Below are 22,000 nucleotides of genomic sequence, written 5' to 3' on the forward strand. Positions count from 1 at the left end.
CACTAATATTTTTAGTGGGACGATGGATGGATTATTTGTAAAACAAAAGAAATAATCCCTATGATACTCCTTTCATTACATATGTACTCTTTCCTTTTTAGTTCATCTCACAAAAGTATGCATTTTTTTTAAATTTTGGTAGCTCATTTATTTTTAATGAAGTGAGACTTATTATTTACTAATAATATTTTAATTATTTTCTTTCTATTTTTATCAAAACTGCATGCTCTTATGGAAAAGAGTGACTACTATGAGAGCTTTTGTTTCTTTACTAGAGAAATGTTGTTCTATCCTAGATGGAAAAAATGGTCAAATGCAATATTTAGGTGATGGCTGGTATGCAAATTAAGATTAGGTGTGAACTGTCTGGATATGGAATAAAATAAACATAAAATTTATGTGCATGAAATATAAAATGTTATTAGCATTTTAAACGGTTGAAAATTCTTTAGGAAAATTTTTCATGGAGAATATTTTTCACGGTGGGCAATTGTTATTTTTCTTTAATATATAATTAGTACTACTTTTTTTTTTAATAATGAGATCAGATAAAGACCATTTATTCTATATTCGTGCGTATTTCAAATCAACTAAAAGATGAATTTAATGGTGGAATTAAAATTGGAATTTGAATGGAAAATAATGGAATGACGATGGCGTGCCAATACAACTGTAGCCATCCTCGAATCTTTTGTCCGTTCACACTTCACATACCTTTTTCTCATCGAGTGGGCCCCCATTTAGTACCATGGTAATTACATTTGAAAATCAAAATTATTAGTACTACTTATATTCACATATAAAGGAGTTATATAAATATTAAATTAATTGAAACTCAATCATTAATGTTACTAATGAAGATTATGGCCATCGCAGCATCGCTCCATATATTCTCTTTTACTCCCTCCGTCCCAGATAATTCGGGTCACTTTGACCGGGCACGGATTTTAAGAATTGTAATAAAAAAGTGGGTTGAAAAAGTTAGTGCAATGTGAGTCCTACCTTTATATATTAGTTTTATAATAAAATATGAGTAATAATGCGTTAGTGGAATATGGGGTCCACTACCAAAAATGGTAAAAGTGAAGTGAAACAAATTATGTGGGACGGATCGAAATGGAAAACTGGGATAAATTATCTGGGACGGAGGGAGTAACATTTTTATTACAAAACTCCTTCACGTGTAAAAAGTCTATTTTCTAACTCCATTTTATATATTAGAGACAAAAAATACATAACTATTATATGAAATACACATGCACATTGTATAAACTTTTTTAGTATTGTTTTGATACAATGGCTTGTTAATCGCACCTAAGGCATGCTACCTTTATTCATAAAATGTAACGAATTTTAATGAAAAAATTAATAAAATAAAAAATATGTTCAATGTTTCCTAGTACTAGTGGTAAATATCCATGCTTCGTCCCTACTTTATGGATACAGATTTAAAAGACAATGAAATATCACAATCTTCTAAGAAATTGTTAGGAGCAACATTCTTCATTTGATTGTACTAGCTATTGTTTTGCTTTCTAATTATCATCACATGATTCAAAAATAATTTATAATCTTTGTTTTAGTTGAACTAAGCAACTTTTTCCTTCTTCTGGTTCTACCCTGAAATACTATGACACTATTTTTGCTCATTGATCGATTACATTTGAAACATGACTTCTAAATTACACATCAACCCACCTATATTTATGATTTTTGAAATTTGTGCCAAAACTAAATGAGATAATTTATGTTGAAAGGAAGAGTAATTATTAGCCTTAAAATCTTTTGCTTGATCGTCACTATTTAATTGGAACCTTTGCTATTTCCGTCTCTCTCTCTTTTCTAGTCCAAAAATTGTGTTCTTTAATCTTTTATGCTCATTTTTATTCTTAATATTCAAATCAATTTTGTGTATGAAAATTAACAAGTTCAACTTTGTGTAGCAAAATGAATGATAGAGGTAGTTGGTCCGTCTATCTCTTCATTGATGTTATGACGTTAAACAACCTTCCCCTAAATAATGTTTTTAGTTAATTATAGAGATGCTTTTTTAAGGGAAAAAAATAGAAATGTGAAAGCCATTGTACATTGAACATAAATACTATCTATTTTTTCCACCACGGAGTATATTTATTAAACAAAAATATCTATTTTCTTCCTTTCTTATTATTACAACCTGTGAACTTCACTAAAATTTAAATAACAATAGTTTATTTTAATGTTTTTATAAGATAAGCTTGTAATACTAACAAATCGCACCCAAAGTCCCAAAGTTTTCATATAATTCATTGTATAATCAAGTAAAGTACTACTGAATATTGATCTTAAAAGATAACGAATTGTATGAATTTGCAAGTTGATAATAGATAAAACTTACTCAAAATATGCATTCTTATCATATTTTATTTATTTATTTTAACTAAATTGTCATTTAATGTATTACACTTACACCACCATAAAAATAAGACCATTGTACCATCACAAAATATGAAATTTATTAGTAGTATACTAGAATGTGTGTTTGCGGAATTGAATTCACTATTATATCGCTAACAAGAATCTTGAGGTGTTTCATCAATGTCACATAAACTATTTCCCATTATATATTCTAGATTAACTATGATTAAAATAAATTATATATCTCTATATTAATTCGTTATTGTTATTCCATTCACAAGTAAATATTTTATTTATTATTCATTCTTGTAATTAAATATTTTACTTATTATGTAAAATATAAGTTATCACAAAAGAATTTCCTTCGAAACCTTTAGAGCATCTCCAATGGTACTTCGGCCAGAAATCGGCCAGCAGTTTCTCCCCCTGCCACGTCAGCAGCACTAAAAATCCACCTGCCACATCAGATTTAGGCCAGCCATAAGCCAGCCGCAATAAAAATAATTCAAAAAATACTACATTTACGGAATTAAAATCACAATACGGAATTAAATTTACGACATATATACGGGAAAAATTCGTTAATTTTATTTAAATAAAAAAAAGTACATTAACTAAAAATCAAAAAAATTACATAATAAAAAAAAAATCCGGGCTTCCACACACGAGCCACCGCCCCACTCTACTCCTCACTAATTTATTAAAAAAATACATTAAAAAATGTTAGTATGCCTTGAATCTGTTATAGTTTGCCGCTACCCGACGGTATGACATGTTTTTGTTTTAGTTCTTAATTTTGTATTGGGCCTAGTTGTTGTTGTCCATCGTTAGATGTTGTTCTTGTACAGAAATTTAAAGAGAGAAAAAATCGCGTTTATATATGTTTTTTTTTTAAAAAAAAAAACAAAATTGAAAATCGGCGCTGGCCGATCGGCACGCCACAATGGCGGCCAGCGCATCGGCCAGCGGACGCCGATATTTTGGCCGATTTAGCGCTGGCCGACTCCAATGGTTCGGCTAGCCGATCGGCCAGCGCGACGAATCGGCTAGCCGGTCGCTAGCCGACCATTGGAGATGCTCTTATATAATTAGATTAATATAGTGTGTATACATTTTTTGTTAACTTTCTTTCTTAGGCTCACAAAATATGATTGTCAGTTTGTCACCGCTCATACCAACATACTCCCTCCGTCTACGAATAAGAGTCCCATTTTTCCATTTTCGTCTGTTCATAAATAAGAGTTCCGGTTCATAATTACCATAAATAGTAAAGAAACTACACATTTAACTAACTCATTCCACTCACATATCATTTAAAACTAATATATACAAGTGAGACTCCTATTACACTAACTTTCTTCCACCCACTTTTCTTAACATTTCTTAAAACCCACGCCATTTAGAAATGAGACTCTTAATCGTGGACGGAGTAGGTCTACATTATATTCCTATCACAATCAACTCGAAAATAAATATACGAAAATACCATACATTTGTGTTTCATCTCCATCTCTTAGTTCATACTATTTTCTTCTACTATTAAACTTTTCTTCAACACTAGACAGGTTACTAAATGTGTCATCCTAATAGCAAAGATATTTTTTTTCTAGTTATAATTATTAATACTACTATTCCTATTTATGTACTACTAATATATATTTAAATTAATCACAAATGCTATTTGAATACTAAATGTGTCATCCTAATAGCAAAGATATTTTTTTTTCTAGTTATAATTAAGACTACTACTATTCCTACTTATGTAGTACTAATATATATTTAAATTAATCACAAATGCTATTTGAATACGTATTGTATAAATATGTATGTATAAATATGAGTCTATAGTGACGACTAAACCCATCTATCCTTTTCTACCTTTCTCTCTCTACAATTCGCTCCTCAACTCATCTTTCTGCTTTGGAATATCTCTCGCTCAGGAGTCATGTCGGTATGCAATCCAAATTCGATTTTTTCATCATTCGATTCTCTCTTGATTTATTTCAGTTCGATTGTGGTCCTTTCCCCCGTTATTTGCACCGGAAAAACTCTTCATTTTTGTTGTATTTTGATTCGTTTGATCGATCGCCTGGCTTTGGGGTATGTTTCAGAGGATTGGGCGTAATCGACTGTTTATTTCTTCGATTGTTGGTTTTTAACTGTCGCGATTGGTTGCTAGTTTTTCGATTATTGAAGTTTTATGTGCCTATTAATTACTTTCCTTGTGGAGATCTTCGAGTAAACCAAAGGACTCCGTCTCTGTTAATCGACGAACCTTTTATGCTTATGCCCTATCTCAAAAGGAAACATAATTAAAATTGAATTTTGAGGATTAAATTTTTTTAATATCACTTGGCTTATTTGTTAAAAATATTGCTATGTTTATCTCGTTTTTTTAATTGAGAACTGAAATAGTTTCACTTTGATCAATGAACTGTTTGTTATTAGATTTTGGTAATCCTGTGACATTTTCACTTAAAGAACTGAACTTTCTCTAATTATCAGATATCATATGAATAATCTCATTTGCAGGAAATCAGTTGTTGTCTATGTATTTCTGATCAGCCAATCTACCTGCGTAATGAGTTGCGTATACTTATAATAATAGTCACTAGTGAATGCGTGACAAGTGGTGCAGTGCATCCAATTCAAAATGGATGAACTATGCATTTTGCTTTCTCTTGTTGTTTGTGTTAGCTATCCAGATTCTCTATTTCGATATTGCTACAAATTGCATATCATTGCGGTTTCTATGTGTGTCCTTTTTTTTGTAGGAGTGTAATTGGTTATTCTTTTTTTAATTGTTTTCATTGTTAAGCACATTATAACCTTTGTTATATACATATATGCCAGTATTTATGTTCTTACTTGTCATAAGTGTTTTGATGTAGTTTGATTAGGATGATGTTGCTGATGGTGGGGTGATCATTTTGTGGTGACTAGTTATTTCAGGTGATAATTAGATTTTTGGGGGTGCTTAAAAATTACAATGGAATGAAAAGGGGCATGTGTATGGGTGTTAGATTGGAGTGGAGAATGAGTATGGATTTCATACTATGGTACCCCCACCCCGTTATGTGGTGTGTGTGTGTATGTGGGTGGGTGGGGGTGGGGAGTGCCCCACTTTTTGGTAATGGAAGTGTTTGTGGGTGAATGATTGGCTTACAATTATCTAATGGGATTCTCCATTCAGTTTGCAATATACGCTCAAATTTTATGCTTAGCTCTTTTTGTCCCAGAGCAACTTTTGTTTTCCAAAGTTAGTATCTGAATGGCAGGATTATAACAAAGGAAGCTTAAATATTTGGTAAATACAACATTTAATTATCATTCCAGCACACCGTGTCAAGTTGAAATGTTTTTGATTTTGTACTGTTGTATATAAACTGGCTGATTTTTCAGTTCTTTGAATGAATGCTTACCATTTTACTCTAACGTGCTTGCACATCGTCCACAATATGTCTCCCTCATCTAAGTGATCTTGTGCTTCAATATCACCATATCCTTGTCACTGTCACCTTAGCCAAATTGCAGCCATCATCATACTGGTCTTAATTTCAATTCTTCAACTTTGTCGTTTACTTCTGAAATGAAAACAGTGTTCTGCTTCAAGTTAGTTATCTAGTTACTAACTGTTCTTGAGATCTTAGCTAGCAATTACATGTTTGCATATCTTCTAATTGTTTGTGATTTCTTTTACTTATTTTTGTTGCAGGAGAAGGGTCGTCCATTGCCAAAGTTCGGTGAGTGGGATGTTAATGATCCTACTTCAGCTGAGGGATTTACTGTAATATTTAACAAGGCCCGTGATGAGAAAAAGACAGGTGGGAAACCAGACTCTCCTTCAAAGGTGGACACAAGTACAAATTATGGAGGAGCAGAGCCTATAAAACCTCAGGGTGTAAGTTGTTCTTCAATTTAACATTTTGCTCATATCCGCATTGGTTTGATACTCCATGTAACTAAAAGCTAGCATGATTTTCAAGAACCACTTGACATACGTGGCTGTAGCAGTCAGGGTTTTATTTCGACTCAATTTATTCAGGCTTTAGCTGTATCTCTGAAATTTCCTTATAATCATGAGGGTTGTTTACATGCGATTGAACAAGATTCATGAATATCGTTCATCTAAAACTGATACTAAAACATGTTTATTTGCAGAAAAAATGGTTTTGCTGCATGCAGAGCCCGAGTGCAACATCTTGACCATGTCTATGTGTAGACGAAACATGTAGAGTGCATATTCTATAAAGAACGCAGAGAATGGGAGGTGCAGGTGACGTTAGGCACTCACATTCCATTTTGTGTGTTGTAAAACTGTGTCCGTGTTCGTGTTGTGCCCGATCATTTTCGAAACTTTCTTAAACCCTATACTGCTGCTATATGTTTGTTGTGGATCATCTTCATCATATGATTATTGTTTTTTCTATTTATGACGTGTAAATTATTTGCGAGTCTCTGGTAATTACTATACCATTTACACGCTTATTCATTTGCCACTAGCCAGCCTTCTCTTTCTCTCTCAACTGTTTTAACTTTAATTATTTGATGCATAATTGTGAACTCATAACTCTAATTTACAATGATATCGAGACGTAGTGTTTGTGACTGATGAAAATGGCTTTTTTTCATATGCAGAGAGTTAGAATTCCGCAAATTTTTTAAGTCAAACTTGTGATACATAGAGCTAGAAAATATGATAATAACAAAAGATATATATAGAAATGCATAAATCCAAAGCTATAGGGAGACAAACTCTATTAGTAGGTTTTATTTATTTTCTCTTTTTTTATATTTCTCACATATTTTATTGGTATAAAACTATGATTAAGAATAATATTATTTTGTCTTCTAGTCACCACTATCTTACATATTAAATCACCAGCAGGAACAAAGCATCCGATACCTATACCTAATTGCCCATATTTTGCTTTTATTCGCTTATAATATGTATTTCTAGTCAATTGATGCTTAGGCCTTTATGAAATTTTAATTTGGTGGATGAAATAAAAAAAATTGATAAAATAGTGTAAGAAGTATATTAGATTATTTGAAGCCACCTTAGATGTATTAAACTAATGAAGGACCTACTTTCATTGCCCAAGTGCAGCCATTTAAGATCGGCATATTTCTAATCAATATTTACTATGGAGTACTAGCAATTTTCATTTATTTAGATATTTAAATTCATAGACATAGAGAATGCTTGCCTTTACTGTTCCACCAAAAATTAGAATACATTAGAATAATTAATTCCGAAAAAGGGTGTAGCTAAGTATATGTGATACTGTGAGAATAAGTTAATGAGCTTTAAAATTCCACAATTTTGCACACTAGTAAAAGACTAAAAGTACAAGATCAGACTCTTGATACTCCAAGCTTTCTCTCAAATAAACGCTGCAAAATGAAGACTTGCAAACCGCTGGCTAAAACCAGAGCAGCTGATTCGAGTAAGGCTTTGTGAATCGCTCCTTTGCTCATCTTCTCATTCACTGAAACCAAACAAATCAATAGAGTCATACAGGCTTCCTCTGCATACATGGCCAATATGAACGAATAAATGAAGTAGATATAAACAGCCGTCTGCATCCCTCAACAACAGAGGCATTCCATATGAACAAGAAAAACAGTATAAATAGTAAACGTTTCCCCAAAAATAGCCTCAATGTGACTAAATTACCTATAGCCTGACGATCAGTTTGAGCCTCTAGCCAATGCTGCTCGAACTGAATATTGTACAAAGCTTCCTCTAGCTTCCCAATATGCTCAAAAAGAGGTTTGAAATGCTCTGCACATGTCAACAAATTTATGCACCAGAATTATTAAATATTTTAAACAGTCCATGCCAATAAAACAGAAACGGAGAGAGACATTGAGAGAGAGAGAGAAATATAATCACCGTCTTTAGCATGCTCGTCATGGTACAAGAAATGGCCAGCATGTACATCAAAGTCTATGGTTTCATGATACGGGGACTTATTAGTGAAACAGAACCGGTAAACTCCTTGCTGGAAAGCCACAAACTCGTGCTTCTCACTTGTCTTGTCTCGGATGTCATGGACCTGTTCGGCATTTGGTCCCTTAACCTGATGATTTTGCAATATCCGTCAGGTCAATCTCATAATGTGAAGCACATAATCAAATAATAGGAAAAGAGAAAATTTAGAAGCACCCAGTTTCAAGCAACACTGAGTGTATAGTTCCAAAATATTTGCCTAACTGGCTGCAAATTCTACTGCTACTCTTAAACAGGATAATTGTTCATCTTATTAATCATTAACACTGTGTAGTGTTGGAGGCATATTTACATTTTTATAAGCATACACCTGATGACAGATCTTTGCAGCCAATTTTGGGATAGAATCTTATCAAGTATAGATCCACTTTCACATAATATGAAAGTATTGGTAAAAATCCAATTTCTGTATAGGCACAATTGAGTTTTAAGATCTACAGGAAAATATTGTATGTTGGCGGGAAAATGTATTACGAGTGTGACCTATCCCTCGTTTTTATTAGGAAAATAAAAAAGTAGGTTGGAAAAGGAAGGACAGATTACCAAAGATGTTATCGAAAAAATGTTTTACATACATCAATTCACAGTTAGAAAATTCTTCTGAAAAAAGTACAAAACTTTGCTCAAGTGAGATCTTGATTAGCATCCCCTCTCAGTCACACACCAAGTTACACTCTTCAAGTGGCATGAAAAATAAAGAAATGGAAACATATTAAATAATGGATACCCTCAGAAGCATACTTGATCACATCATGAATGTTCATTTCAACTAAAGAGGAAGAAATAACTTAAAATTAATTTGTTCTAACACCAGATTTTCAATGAATTAATAGAACCAAGGGTTAAAACAAGAGGTTTACCACAAGGTCTACACCATCTTCACTGTAATGCCATGACCCCTCGGATTTAATCACCACAAATGAGAAATGAACAGTATTCCCGTACTCCACCTTGTGAGAGAAGCACTCTTCTCTATCTATCACAAATCTAATACCAAAAGCCCCACCAAAACTTCCTAATATTACCATCAGAATCACTGCTGCAACTGGAAGCCTCATCTGTATCCCAATTCCATAAATTTATCAGTTTTGATAAAAGGAGATAGAGCTCTATGGGGCACAATGAACATTTGGCATGTTAACTTTATTTACAGTACGAATATAAATACACACACAGTCACACACATAAGGACACATTGACATATGGAGAGAGCACATTCATTTGATATGAGCGATACATATTTAGCAGCATGAAAAATTTGCAGGCTATGCATAATTACATGTTTCAAATTTCTTCCTATCTTTTACATGTTGGGAGTCAAAACATTTATCCTGTAACTTTTAAAACATAAGGGTTTGTATTTGATCATGGTAATGGAAAACCTGTTTTTTCAATTACCGTTGTCAGCTGTCATTGCAAACAAGAGGACTAGAGCTAAGCTAACTACTGAAATGTGATGTTAGACCCACATCATGTGAAAATGAAAATATATGCATCATAATACTCGACCGGTTTGTTTATAAACCCCACCTTCATCTTTCTGTACAGCTGAGATTTATTATAAGCTGAAGTACAGTTTGATATAGATATTTGTAACTAAGGAAATACAAACCTAAAAGGTCAGAAGGTAACTACTTTAATAAGCTATCCGAAAAATAATCAAGCAGTGCAAGGTTCCATTTTGAACCAAGGTCAGCTAGACCAGTGGAGTAACCATCTCCAGATATTATGCTTATGCATGATAACATCCAAATTGATCATCTCCAGAAAGCAGTAATTCCTTATTGGAATTTATATTCCCAAATATCTAACTTAAAATTTAAATCTTTAACGATCAATTCACAACATCTACAGCAACATAAACATCTAAAAACAATGCACCTACGTCGTTTAGTGTCAAATCCCTAAATCCAAACAAAATTCAAGACTCCCAAAAATCAATCCGCGAAGAAACCCCAAAGTTATAGCGGATAATTAGAGAGCAATCCAAAAATCGCTCCTTTCCCAAATTACCATTCCAGCCAAACTCAACAAAAATCTCGTGGCGATAAACATTCAGGGCATATCGTTCGAGTAAATTTGAAAACCATGAATAATTGGCCACAATTTCCATCATAAACGGCGATCGAAATTGATGGTGCGGGTGGATTTATAAGAAAATAGAAAGGACTACGAAATTCCACGTGATCGAAATTGACTTTCCGAGAATGAAAAACACACCTTGAAAATCGTTTGATCGGAAATCTACGCGAGGTTTTCGAGCAAAGACTCTGGGGCGACGGACCGTGAAAGACTGAATCTATACTTGTATGTATAATGTATGTATCGTGCGTAAGAGGGGTGCGTGTGATTGCCTATGACATGGTTTTGCCAACTATGACCACTAAGAAGCCGACACCTGTACTAATACTTTTTATTACTATATACAAGTTCCAATTCCATTGTAGAGTGACTTAAACTTTCTAATTATAAAAAGTTATCTCAAATTTATTACTCATGTACGTCAATTTATTTACAACTTACTTCGTATCAGTACGACCCTATTAACACTAATAATAATATGAATTTCACTATTACTAACACTATTTTAACGACCATTCTTCTCATCGCTCTTACTTTACCAATTATGCATTAATAATCGTGTCATCCCAAACATCCTTATTTTTTGGGCCGCAAGAGTATATTTAATGAAAATTGAAATAGATACTTGTCATTTTGCTGAATTAGAATGAGGTGGGTCTTCTCTTTAAACATTTCACTTTTGTTAGTCTCTTCTCTAAATCCTCTGCTCTCTACGTCTAATACATAGGGTTCCACCACCGCGACCACCTCCCTTCAAAGTCAAGTACTCCATTTCAACTGTCATTTTCCCCTATTCCTCGTCGCCGCACATGTAGGGTTTATCGTCGTGCTTTCCTCCACCAAATTCCGACATCGTGTCCTCCATTCCTCGTCGTGTAACGTGTTTTCTTCGTTCCAACCACCATTTCCTCCGACCAATGGCTTCAAACTGGGAAGTTGAGAGCGACGAAGGAGAACAAGACGATGATTGCATCGCTTAGCTGCTCCATCCGACGACCGTGGGAAAATGGAGCTGGAGATAGAGTATATTTTTTTAATAGTGAACTAGTATTGACATGTTAGTATACTGTTTTGTCACTTGAGTGAATTATATTGTGCTTACAATTAACTATATTGTGTTTACAGTGAATTATTTTTGCTTTATATAATTCTATTATGAATCCTTTTTTAATTTCTTTGAATGATAGGACAACTTGTTAATCTTTCGAAAGCTGCTGATATACTTAAAGAAAGACAAAGAGAAAGATCTAGAGGTGGAAGCAGAGGCTAAGATGATGATGTGAGGGCGAAGATGATACCACTACTGATATACCTCATAGTATGTGTCATTTAGTTCACTGTAAACCATACGCGATTCATTTACATTCAATAGTCAATTCATGACTAACATTAATATTATGTTAAAAAAATTTATCTATTTAGTTCATATGAAGTTTTATTCTCCCTCCGTCCTATAAAGTTTGTCCCAATTTGACCCGCCGTGGGTTCTAAAAAATTGTTTGACTTTGTATTAAATGGAGATGGAGGTGTGTAGAGGAGTAATGGTCTCACATTGAGGTGATTGAGGAGTGTATTTAATGTCTATTTTTGGAAATATTTTAATTGGAACAACCTTTGTGGGACAGAAGAAAATGGTAAAATGGAATAAGTTTTGTGGAACGGAAGGAGTATGATTTTTACTAGCTACTTTTTTTCGTAATAAAATACTCCTTCCATCGTTCATTAGCAGTCTCATTTCTTGGCGCACGGGTTTTAAGAAATGTTAAGAAAATTGGGTGGAAAAAAGTTAGCGGAATATAAGTCTCACTTGTATATGTTAGTTTTCAATGAAATGTGAGTTGAATGAGTTAGTGGAATGTGAGACTCTATTACCATTTATGGTAAAAGTGAACCGACACTCCTATTCGCGGATAGACTAAAATGATTAACAGGACTCCAACTTGCGGACGGAGAGAGTATTTGTTATGTACGAAACAAAACTCATTTAAGGTAAACTAAAACATTTAGGAAGTGAACTAAACACTTGTAAGCAGTGAACTAGCAAGGAACAAATTCGCACTTGTGCTACACAAAAACAAGTCTATAACGAAATAAACTCACTTATAGTGAATTAAAAATAAGTAAAAAGTGAATTAAACATTAATTATATTGTGCCACATGCACCATCGGTGTCTCGTAGAAGGACATTCTCAGTAGCAATTTTCATTCTCAAATATTGGTCTGTTATGATCAGTTTGGGAGCCGCATCTAAACATTTTACAAATTGGTTCAATAATCAATGTTTGCATTAACGCAGTCAAGACTGAATTTTTGATTGACTAAATTCAGATAGCGGTTCATGATATCATTAATTTACTCGTGCACGATCAAGCCATCTCTTTTCTCTCACTTTGATATGCATTTGAGTTTAATTAAATTCAAATTTATAAACTTCTAACATTTAAAGGAGACCTTTGATTTCTAAAAATTAAAAATAGACTTCTAAATTTATAGACTTCCAACTCTTGATGTGTGGATCATGCAGTGAAAAAGAAGTGTTGATGTAAAATGGTGTTGATCATGTACATGTGTTAGTTAATTTATTTCATATCTATAGTCAATAAAATGACAAGTGTAATATTTTAACTTACTAGTTTTACCACCCGTGCTATGCACGGGCCAAGTTATTTTCAAAAAATAAAAAAATATATTTAAAACAAATTAGAAATAAGGAATATATAGAAAATATGTAAAAATTACTAAAAATCAAGAATAGAAACTATTTATATTTTGTATTCAAAAGATTATAAAGATTTACAAAACAAATGATCAAGATAACAAATGAACCATTTTATATTTAGAATATGATTTATATAATTATAAATCATAAACTGTTACTTAAAGAAAATACTGCTACTATTGACGATCCTTCAATCATGAAATATAGTGTAATAAAAGGACAAGAGGGAGGAGAGCCAGCGGAGAAAGGAAATGCTCTTTTCCGAAAACGGCTTCAAATTCAGAGTTTAAGCCTTGGAAATAGTCGAGATGGTGGAATTGAATTAGATTGGGTTCATATTTGTACAGATTTGGGGATTTTGGTTTGGTTTGGGTTGAATGTTTAATATCTAGATAATCTTAATAGCGCATAATTTTACCTAAAGTTTGTTAACATGGAGGAACTATTAATATGTGATTAATGTTATAGCTTAAACAAAAAAATCTTAATTAAAATTACACAACAATTATAAATATCAATACACTAAAAAAAATACTCCAATATAAATTAAAACAAATACCCAAACAAAGAATAAAAGTGGCCCAGTCGGATTTATTAAATTGGACCAACATGGTATAACAAAACTTTCTTCAAAATATAAAATTTACTTATTTAAAACTAAAAATACTAAATACGTACATTCCAAATTATATAATATATCTAAAATATTAAGGATTAATGCAAATAATTTAATTATAACCACATAATAATTACATAATTGCATAGACATTATAAAGACCAATAGACTAAGGGCCAACAAAATTTAACATGCCCAAACATAGAAAATCACTAGCCCAAACGAATTTATACAATTGGCCCATTCAGCATTAAAAGGCCCAAAAAACCAGCCCAAACATATGATATTAAATTAGTACCAAATTAATTCAATTAGTTACACTTTAACTAATTAATTACTACACTTATGGCATGTTTGGTAGAGGTGATAACTCATCTAGGGATGAAAATTCATGAACAAACCCTAGATGAGTTATCACCTCTACCAAACATGGTCTTAGGAAATAAACCATACATTATACAGGCATATAAAAGCCTTTTCAATCATAACCCACCGACGCGCCGTTTGGGAGACGAAAACCCTAGCACCAATATCTACACTCCATCCCGCCGGAAAACCGGCGACGACCACCAAATCGCCGCCACTGCCAGGCCAATAGACACGCTATTTACACTTCCCGACGATGATCCTAAAATTTGGAGCTAATCTACCGCCGATTTCATTCGAAACCCTAGAAACGCACCAACAATTCTCGACGCGATTTCTCCCATTCGACGACAATTTCGGTGGACAAACACCAAATTTGTACAACCTCATCGACGACAGAATGATTGAAACGGCTAACCTCAACGAATCCGAGAAGATGGTACAAAAATTGAAGGATTTAGCTTTCAATTACATGTATATTACAGATATTTCAATTTTTTTAAAATAAGGTATAAGATTTGGAACGAATCTGACATTTTTTATTAACACATATTCTCAGAATCGGAGAAACATAGAAAAATTCGGAGGATTCAAACATTCAATCCAAAAAAATTGTAGAAACAGACCAAAACCTAGAATTGCTTGCCTGAAGAGATAAGTCTAATTTTATCAAGAATAGCTTCAAATAACTTCCTAATTTCAAGTCTTCCCTGCTATGATATTTTAATCCGTGCAATCTATTAAATCTAGTCACTAAACTGACTATATTTGAAGACTTAGCTTAAATTAAGATTAAAAATAAGGCTAAATGCCTATCTGTTATTTTATAGAAGATTTTACACCATTTTATACTTAAAGTGTAATAAAAAAAGGTATATGTTCAAAATGTCTAATGCAGAAATTGTCTAGACCATATACTATGCATGTATCTTTACTATTCTACAAATATAGCTTTTAAGACTTAGGAAAAATTAGACATAAAGCTAAATTTATGTGTTGAAAAAAAACCAAGTATATATTCTTAAGCTGTAGAACTTAGACACATAGCATCAATTAATGTCAAAGCTGGGGAAAAATACTGAAATACCGAAATACCGACCTTATCGTACCGAAAAAATACCGAAAATACCGAATTTTCATGATACCGTGACTTTCGTTACGGTATGATACCTTACCGAAAGATTCCGGTAAGGTAACAGTATGAATTTTCAAATACTGCGGTATACCGCTGTATACCGAAATTCGGTAAATTAAGGGATATACTGTAAACTAAGGTATATACCACAAAAATATAAACACAATTATATATAAAATATATTTTATATATTTTTAAATTATAAAATCTATTGTGAAATATAAATATAATTATGAATAAATTATATTTAATTTATTTTAAAAATTATAAAATATAAATAATATTCTAAATACTATAATTTTCTATTTTAATTGATGTTGAAAGTCAGGTATTTCGCAAAAGTAAGGTATACCGAACTTCGATACGGTATACCGAAAATGAGGTATGGTATCGGTATGGAAATTCGTCATACTGAAAATAAGGTATACCGAAAACTTTGGTAAGGTAAAAGTATGACTTTTTCGCATACCGTATTTACGGTAAGGTATACGGTATGGTGGTTTCGGTAAGGTATACCTTACCTATCCACCCCTAGTCAAAGCTATAACTCCCTATGTGTTATCTATTCTAAGATTTAAATTCCTTATTAAATAAATCTGATACATGGCAAAATCCAACAAAAACATCAAATTATGAACACAAAAAGTAAACCAAAAGAAGAATTCATTAAAAAAAGGCATAAGAGAGGAATACAAATAACATTCATTAGTTATTTCCACTTCAATCAACCTATATCTACTTTGTTTCACAACTATTCCAGCTGCAGTGATAACGCCAATGATATCCGCCAAGTTATACACTTCATTAATGAACTAAAAGATTGTAAACTAAAGTGTATTAAACAAAAGATATAATAGATGTTATACCAAAAAATGAACCCTGCTCTTCATTCTCATTGCTTGCTATCTCACCAAATGGTTTAAATGAAAAGAAATTTGCTGAAAAACTGGGATCTCTGACCTCATACACCTCTGTTCTGAAATTCATAATGAGTCTGTAAAGATGATTAGTAGCTTTATTTCTGAGACTGTTATCTCTAACAAAGAAGTTTTTCATAAAATAAATGCCTCCTTCATAAAGTTTATGTTCCAGATAGCACTTTTTTTTGGAAATGTTGCTTGAATGTATGTACCCTGAATATGAAGGAAATAAGGAATCAGGTATGTGTGATATGATATATAGAAGATTCTATGTGTTACTCTTTAATTAATAGAAACATAGAGATATAGAAAGTAATTTAATTAAAGATAACTAAAGATTTATATTATAATAGTCATTTATATCTTTGAATCATGAAGAACACCTTCTGAATTGATATCTTCATTGTCATCAGGAAGACCTCCAAAGACACGAACACAATGGACTTTTATGACAGAGTTTGTGATGGCACTAGGAAGATTTTGCACCAATGTAACATAGGGAGCCATACTTCAACAACAATGTTAGACACCAACAATTATGAAGATTTTAGTAACATTTACATATATCTCAATTAGTCATATAGTTAAATAATTAATATGTCTAATATAATGCAGGTTCAATAGATTCAAAAAGAGGCAGGAGATGTAAAGGAGAACATGATACTACAACAGAGGTCAGTTTCAGTAAACTACACTAAAAATCTTCATAATCTTCATACTGATAAATAACTATTTTTGCATTGTTGATGATTCCACAACATGACCAGTTAAGTAATAATAAAGAAGAACATTCAAGAAGTGTTGGAAAGAAGAAAGCTTCCAGACAGATAATTTATTTCAAATCTATAGTCAATAAAATGACAAGTGTAATATTTTAACTTATTATCTTTTATTTTCTAGACTTGTCTGCAATTTTAGTGACAAAGATGATGTCTTAATATCAATAAAATAACAAGTGTAATATTTTAACTCGCTATCTTTTATTTTCTAGACTTAGTCTGTAACTTTCGTGAAAAAAGATGATACCTTAATATCAATAAAATGACAAAGATGACATCAAAATACAATTCTCAAGTTAATACCAAAAGTGTTAAATTTTATTAATGGGTAAAAGTTTTTCAAATTATAAAATTTAGTCAAAATTTGGTATTTTTCATGAATTTATATTTGATTGCTAATATTATGAACTTAGGCTTTATAATAGATTCTCCTCGAGTTCAATTTTTCTTAAATTAAATTTAACGTGATATGTTGGGTATGTAAGTGGGCAAACTAATCAATATAAGATATAATGTCTCTTATAATGGGTGTAAATCACATTGTTTTGTATATGTTGATTGAGTTTAAAATGTTATTTCAATTTTCGCCGGAATTTCACGTCACGTGAAATTTACTAATTACATAAGTTTAAGATATTGCGGCCAAATTTCAAGTTAGGAGAGAAATATCAAATTACGGCCAAATCATTTTAAACACCCTTTCTCAAAAAATTAAAAGGTTAATTTGATTACGGCCAAATCTCTACTACTTACCATAAATAATGTCATTACTCTGTCTTTCATTACCAGTTTTTTGTTATTTCTAATCTTTATTTATCAGGCTTTAATCAACGTGTTATAGAGTGTGGTTCTCCATATTCTTGAGTTTTACTTAAACTTTTGAGTATTATTGTGATCGCGATTGAGTTCAAAATGTTCATTTGGCCCACAAGTAATACAGTATACTACTTACTTCTTCATCAGTCTTACAAAAATAGAAAAATTAGAAACATCATAGACTTTGTCGCATTAGTAAATAAAAGAAATTAAAATTAAAAAAGATTGAATAATTTTTAATGGTTAATAAGGCTCATCTAGGCATGTGTCAATTGGGCCAACCTGTTCGAAAAATTGGGGTAACAGAATCGTTACCAAGTCGATGTGGGACAAGATATAGAGAGTTTTAACACGCCCCCTCACGTGTGGACCAGAATGACACATCGGACTTCCATCACGTGGGTAGGCAAGAGAAGAGATAAAGAAATAAATCCATCATCGACTTGGGCCCGCTCTGATACCATATTAGAAATGAGCCACTCACCCCTTAAAAGGCATCATAAGGGGGAGGGTTATCCACACTTATATAGGTGAGCTAGGATCGTTACCAAGTCGATGTGGGATAAAATATAGAGAGTTTTAACATATCCTAACCCAACTTTTAGGTTTCAAGCTAACCTATCGGGACAATCAGACTCAAATTTTTTTATCTTTTTAACTATTATGGTTCTATTGATAATTATTTGTATGACTAGTGTAAAAGCAAGATAAAAATAAAATAATAAGTACTTATAATTTTTAAAATAATTAATTAAAATATATCTGCATGTGCATTTGAAAAAAATACACTTATAACTAACTTTTAAAATTTTGAAAAAGTAATAAAAAATAAAAATTAAATAATGAGAGTTCTCTCGCTCAAATTAGGTCAATCGTATCTATAGTGCTTGCTTGCACGGGTTGATTTCGAGCCTACCTTATCAAGTTGTTATTTGGATTGTAATTTTTGTTATGTGTTAATAAATTTTAACCCTAATCTTATAAATTGTCGTGCAATGCAAGCCAATCCACGAGTATCATGTTAATCAACATCTCTAGGTTCATCTTATTAGAAAAAAAATTATTACCAAAAATAAAATTAAATTACTAATTTTAAGAGATAACTCAAAAAAAAATGTACCAACTTTTTTTTTGGTACGGAAGTGCAATATCAGAAATTATGTGCTACTATATCATTGATCACGACTACATTGATATGACATCATCAATCTTATTCGTCTTAAATTTATTTTAATCAAGAATAAATTTTATTAATATTAGTTGCAACTGAATTGAACCTAATCCAGTTTTCCTAATATGCTAATCTATCAAATGCATTCCGGTAAACCAATCCCAAAATTCAGTGTTTTTTACAAATATACTAATGCCATAACATTGCATCGTATAACCAATCCAATTATACTGATAAAAAGTTCCAACTAGATATTATAAATTAATCATCGATTTTTTATGGAAGTAGATATTTTATAGAAATGCATATTTATATCCTCTTATTTGACAATAAAACCAAACATAAATATGCAGTTGTCTTGAACAGTAAACTTTTTTCCAATTAATTTGTTAGCCAAATAAATAATTATATTTTTCATATGGAAATCCTATTTTGTATAGGAATAACAGTAATTGTGGCACATCATTCCTCCATCATTTCTCAAGTTTACATATTTTTGCTCATTCTTGTTTTTATTTTTCAAAATCTTCTTCCATCTTATATTGATTTTTTATGAAATTATCAAATAAAAAATTATATAAAAAGATAATTCTGTTGTTCCATTAGAAAATTAATTTTACAAGGAGATTATAACTTGCGTTCTTCCATGAATTTAATTGGCCATATTAATTCATTAAAGAATCATTTGTACGGGCAAGAATCCCCTGATGTGCAGAGGGGCTTTGCTATTTATGCACACACAACAATTTAAAAAGAAAAAGAAAAAAGAAAAATAAAAGAAAAATACATTATTTTATTATGTGATGATTGCATTTTATTATATATGCAACGCCTATGATATGACCATAGAAAAAATGTAAAATGATTATAAACACAATTTACGATTATTTTTCTGTTGAAAATCAATTATACAAAGACTATTAATGCGCACAATTCAAAAGTTCTCTATTTGTATAGGAATAACAGTAATTGTGGGCACATCAATCCTCCATCATTTCCTAGGTCGTGTTTTACATAATTTAGTTTTTCTTATTTTTTTTTTCAAATTCTTCAATCCTATACTGATTTTTTTATGAAATTACCAAATAAAAAAATATGTAAAAGGATAATTATGTTGCTGCAACAGAATTTAGTACTAATAGACAAGGAGATTAATATAACTTGCACTGTACCATGAATTATAAATTTATAATTGGCCATATTAATTCGCCAAAAAATAATCTATTCAAGCACTAATTATATGGTATGTCTATAATGTAAAATGATTATAAACACGATTTACGATTATTTTTCTGTTGAAAATAATTTAATCAAAGACTATCATTGCTTGCACAATTCAAAAGATCTCTCCCAATAAATACATGAATTGGGTTTAAATTGTTGATAATATGGTTAGCTAAACATGCTATTTATTGTGTGGGGTCCAACCATTAAGACCTACTATTAATAATTGGTCAGCAATTTTCATTTGAATCAGCTATAAATTATTTGCCTATATTCTCTATCACCCTTTTCCTACAAATTAATGCTAATTAACTTCAAACGATTTATACGGTGGAGGAAAATTATTTAACCTTATTCAAACAATTTTAAAAGTTTGGGATTGACTTAAAATTACCAAGGCAGCAAGTCTCCGACAAAGATTGATTGGTTGCAATAAATTCATGTTCAAACGAAATAGTAGTAATTGGATAAACGTCTATTTATTCACCAAATTTAACAGCTTAGGATGATCTTTTTATTTTATTACCTTTGTCAAAGTGATTAGATAAAAGAATTTATAAATAAAATACCCAATTTAGGTGACCTGATTAAATTTGAATATGAACAGAATAATGTATCCGGAGACCTTTTGAACTGCCAAATATTCACTGATTGTGATCCAATTTGTAATTCTCGAGTCATTTTTAAAAGTGGCCAATTACATACTTAACCCGTTCCAAAAAGTATTAGACGCGCAATACTAATGGCGTGTTCGGTAGTTATGTTTCACTAGAATAACTTAATTTAATTAAATAATGCTAGTTGTTTGGGGGAAAATATGATTCAATAAATGCATTGTATTTTCTGGACTGGTGAGGGCTGTCAGAATTTTTATGTTTTGCATTGTTAGTAACTCATTAGTAGTGGGTTTATTTACCATGTAATCAGGATCTCGCATAGTTGGTCATTTCATTGATTTTGGCATTAGAGCATCCACAATGGAGGCTAGCGGATAGGCTAGCCGATCGCGGACGCTAGCCGATCGCTGGTCCGCTAGCATCCACTGCGGCAATTTAGGCTAGCCGATCGGCAAGCTCTAGCCGATTCGCGGGCGCTAGCCGATCCGTCGGCCGATGCGCTAGCCGCCATAGTAGGCTCAATTTCGGCTAGCCAGTTGCATTTTTTTTAATGTATTTTTTTAATGTATTATTTTATGAATTTTTTTTATTTATTGCATTTTTAATGTATTTTTTATGATTTTTTTTAATTATGTAATTTTTTTAGGATGCACCTTTTTTTAATTTATATAAAATTATTGCATTTTTATTGCATTTTTTAATGTATTTTTTAATAAATTAGTGAGGAGTAGAGTAAGGCGGGGGCTCGTGTGTGGAAGCCCGTTTTTTTTTTTAATTATGTAACTTTTTTTTAATTAATGTACTTTTTTAAAAATGAAATTAATGAATTTTTCCGTATATGTGTCGTAAATTTAATTATGTATTTTGTGTTTAATTCTGTAAATTTAGTTGTTTTTTTAATAGTGCTGATGGTGTGGCTAGCCTATTGATTGTCCAGTTGTTTGTCCCGATAATATGGCAGGAGGAAGATGATATGATAGGAGAAGAAATATAGGCTAGCCTATGGCTAACCTATTTAAAAGGTTCTTGAGTGCAAATTCTCCACTTTTGTGAAAATTGTTCGTTTAAAAATTTTGTTTATTTTGATAAATAAATGGGTTTCCTATTTTTTATAAAACAAATATTTGCACAATGTAAAATTG

The 22,000-nt window shown here is 31.8% G+C and overlaps 2 protein-coding genes across 2 annotated transcripts; one reads left to right on the forward strand and one right to left on the reverse strand.

Annotated features, from left to right (window-relative positions):
- Positions 1-4,214: 4,214 nt before the first annotated feature.
- NOI (RPM1-interacting protein 4 (RIN4) family protein) lies at positions 4,215-6,828 on the forward strand. Its single transcript, XM_048124618.2, has 3 exons — positions 4,215-4,348; positions 6,113-6,298; positions 6,559-6,828. The coding sequence occupies exons 1-3, from the start codon at positions 4,343-4,345 to the stop codon at positions 6,601-6,603; spliced, it is 237 nt and encodes a 78-aa protein (XP_047980575.1). The 5' UTR covers positions 4,215-4,342; the 3' UTR covers positions 6,604-6,828.
- Positions 6,829-7,593: 765 nt separating this feature from the next.
- LOC125222142 (transmembrane emp24 domain-containing protein p24beta2-like) lies at positions 7,594-10,775 on the reverse strand. Its single transcript, XM_048124617.2, has 5 exons — positions 10,634-10,775; positions 9,274-9,471; positions 8,297-8,483; positions 8,078-8,185; positions 7,594-7,889 (listed from the first exon to the last, which is right to left on the reverse strand). The coding sequence occupies exons 2-5, from the start codon at positions 9,469-9,471 to the stop codon at positions 7,756-7,758; spliced, it is 627 nt and encodes a 208-aa protein (XP_047980574.1). The 5' UTR covers positions 10,634-10,775; the 3' UTR covers positions 7,594-7,755.
- Positions 10,776-22,000: the final 11,225 nt, after the last annotated feature.

The sequence above is a fragment of the Salvia hispanica genome, chromosome 1, assembly GCF_029641045.1.
Source record: "Salvia hispanica isolate PSC_SH4W2 chromosome 1, Shi_PSC_v1, whole genome shotgun sequence".
Taxonomy (NCBI): Eukaryota; Viridiplantae; Streptophyta; class Magnoliopsida; order Lamiales; family Lamiaceae; genus Salvia; species Salvia hispanica.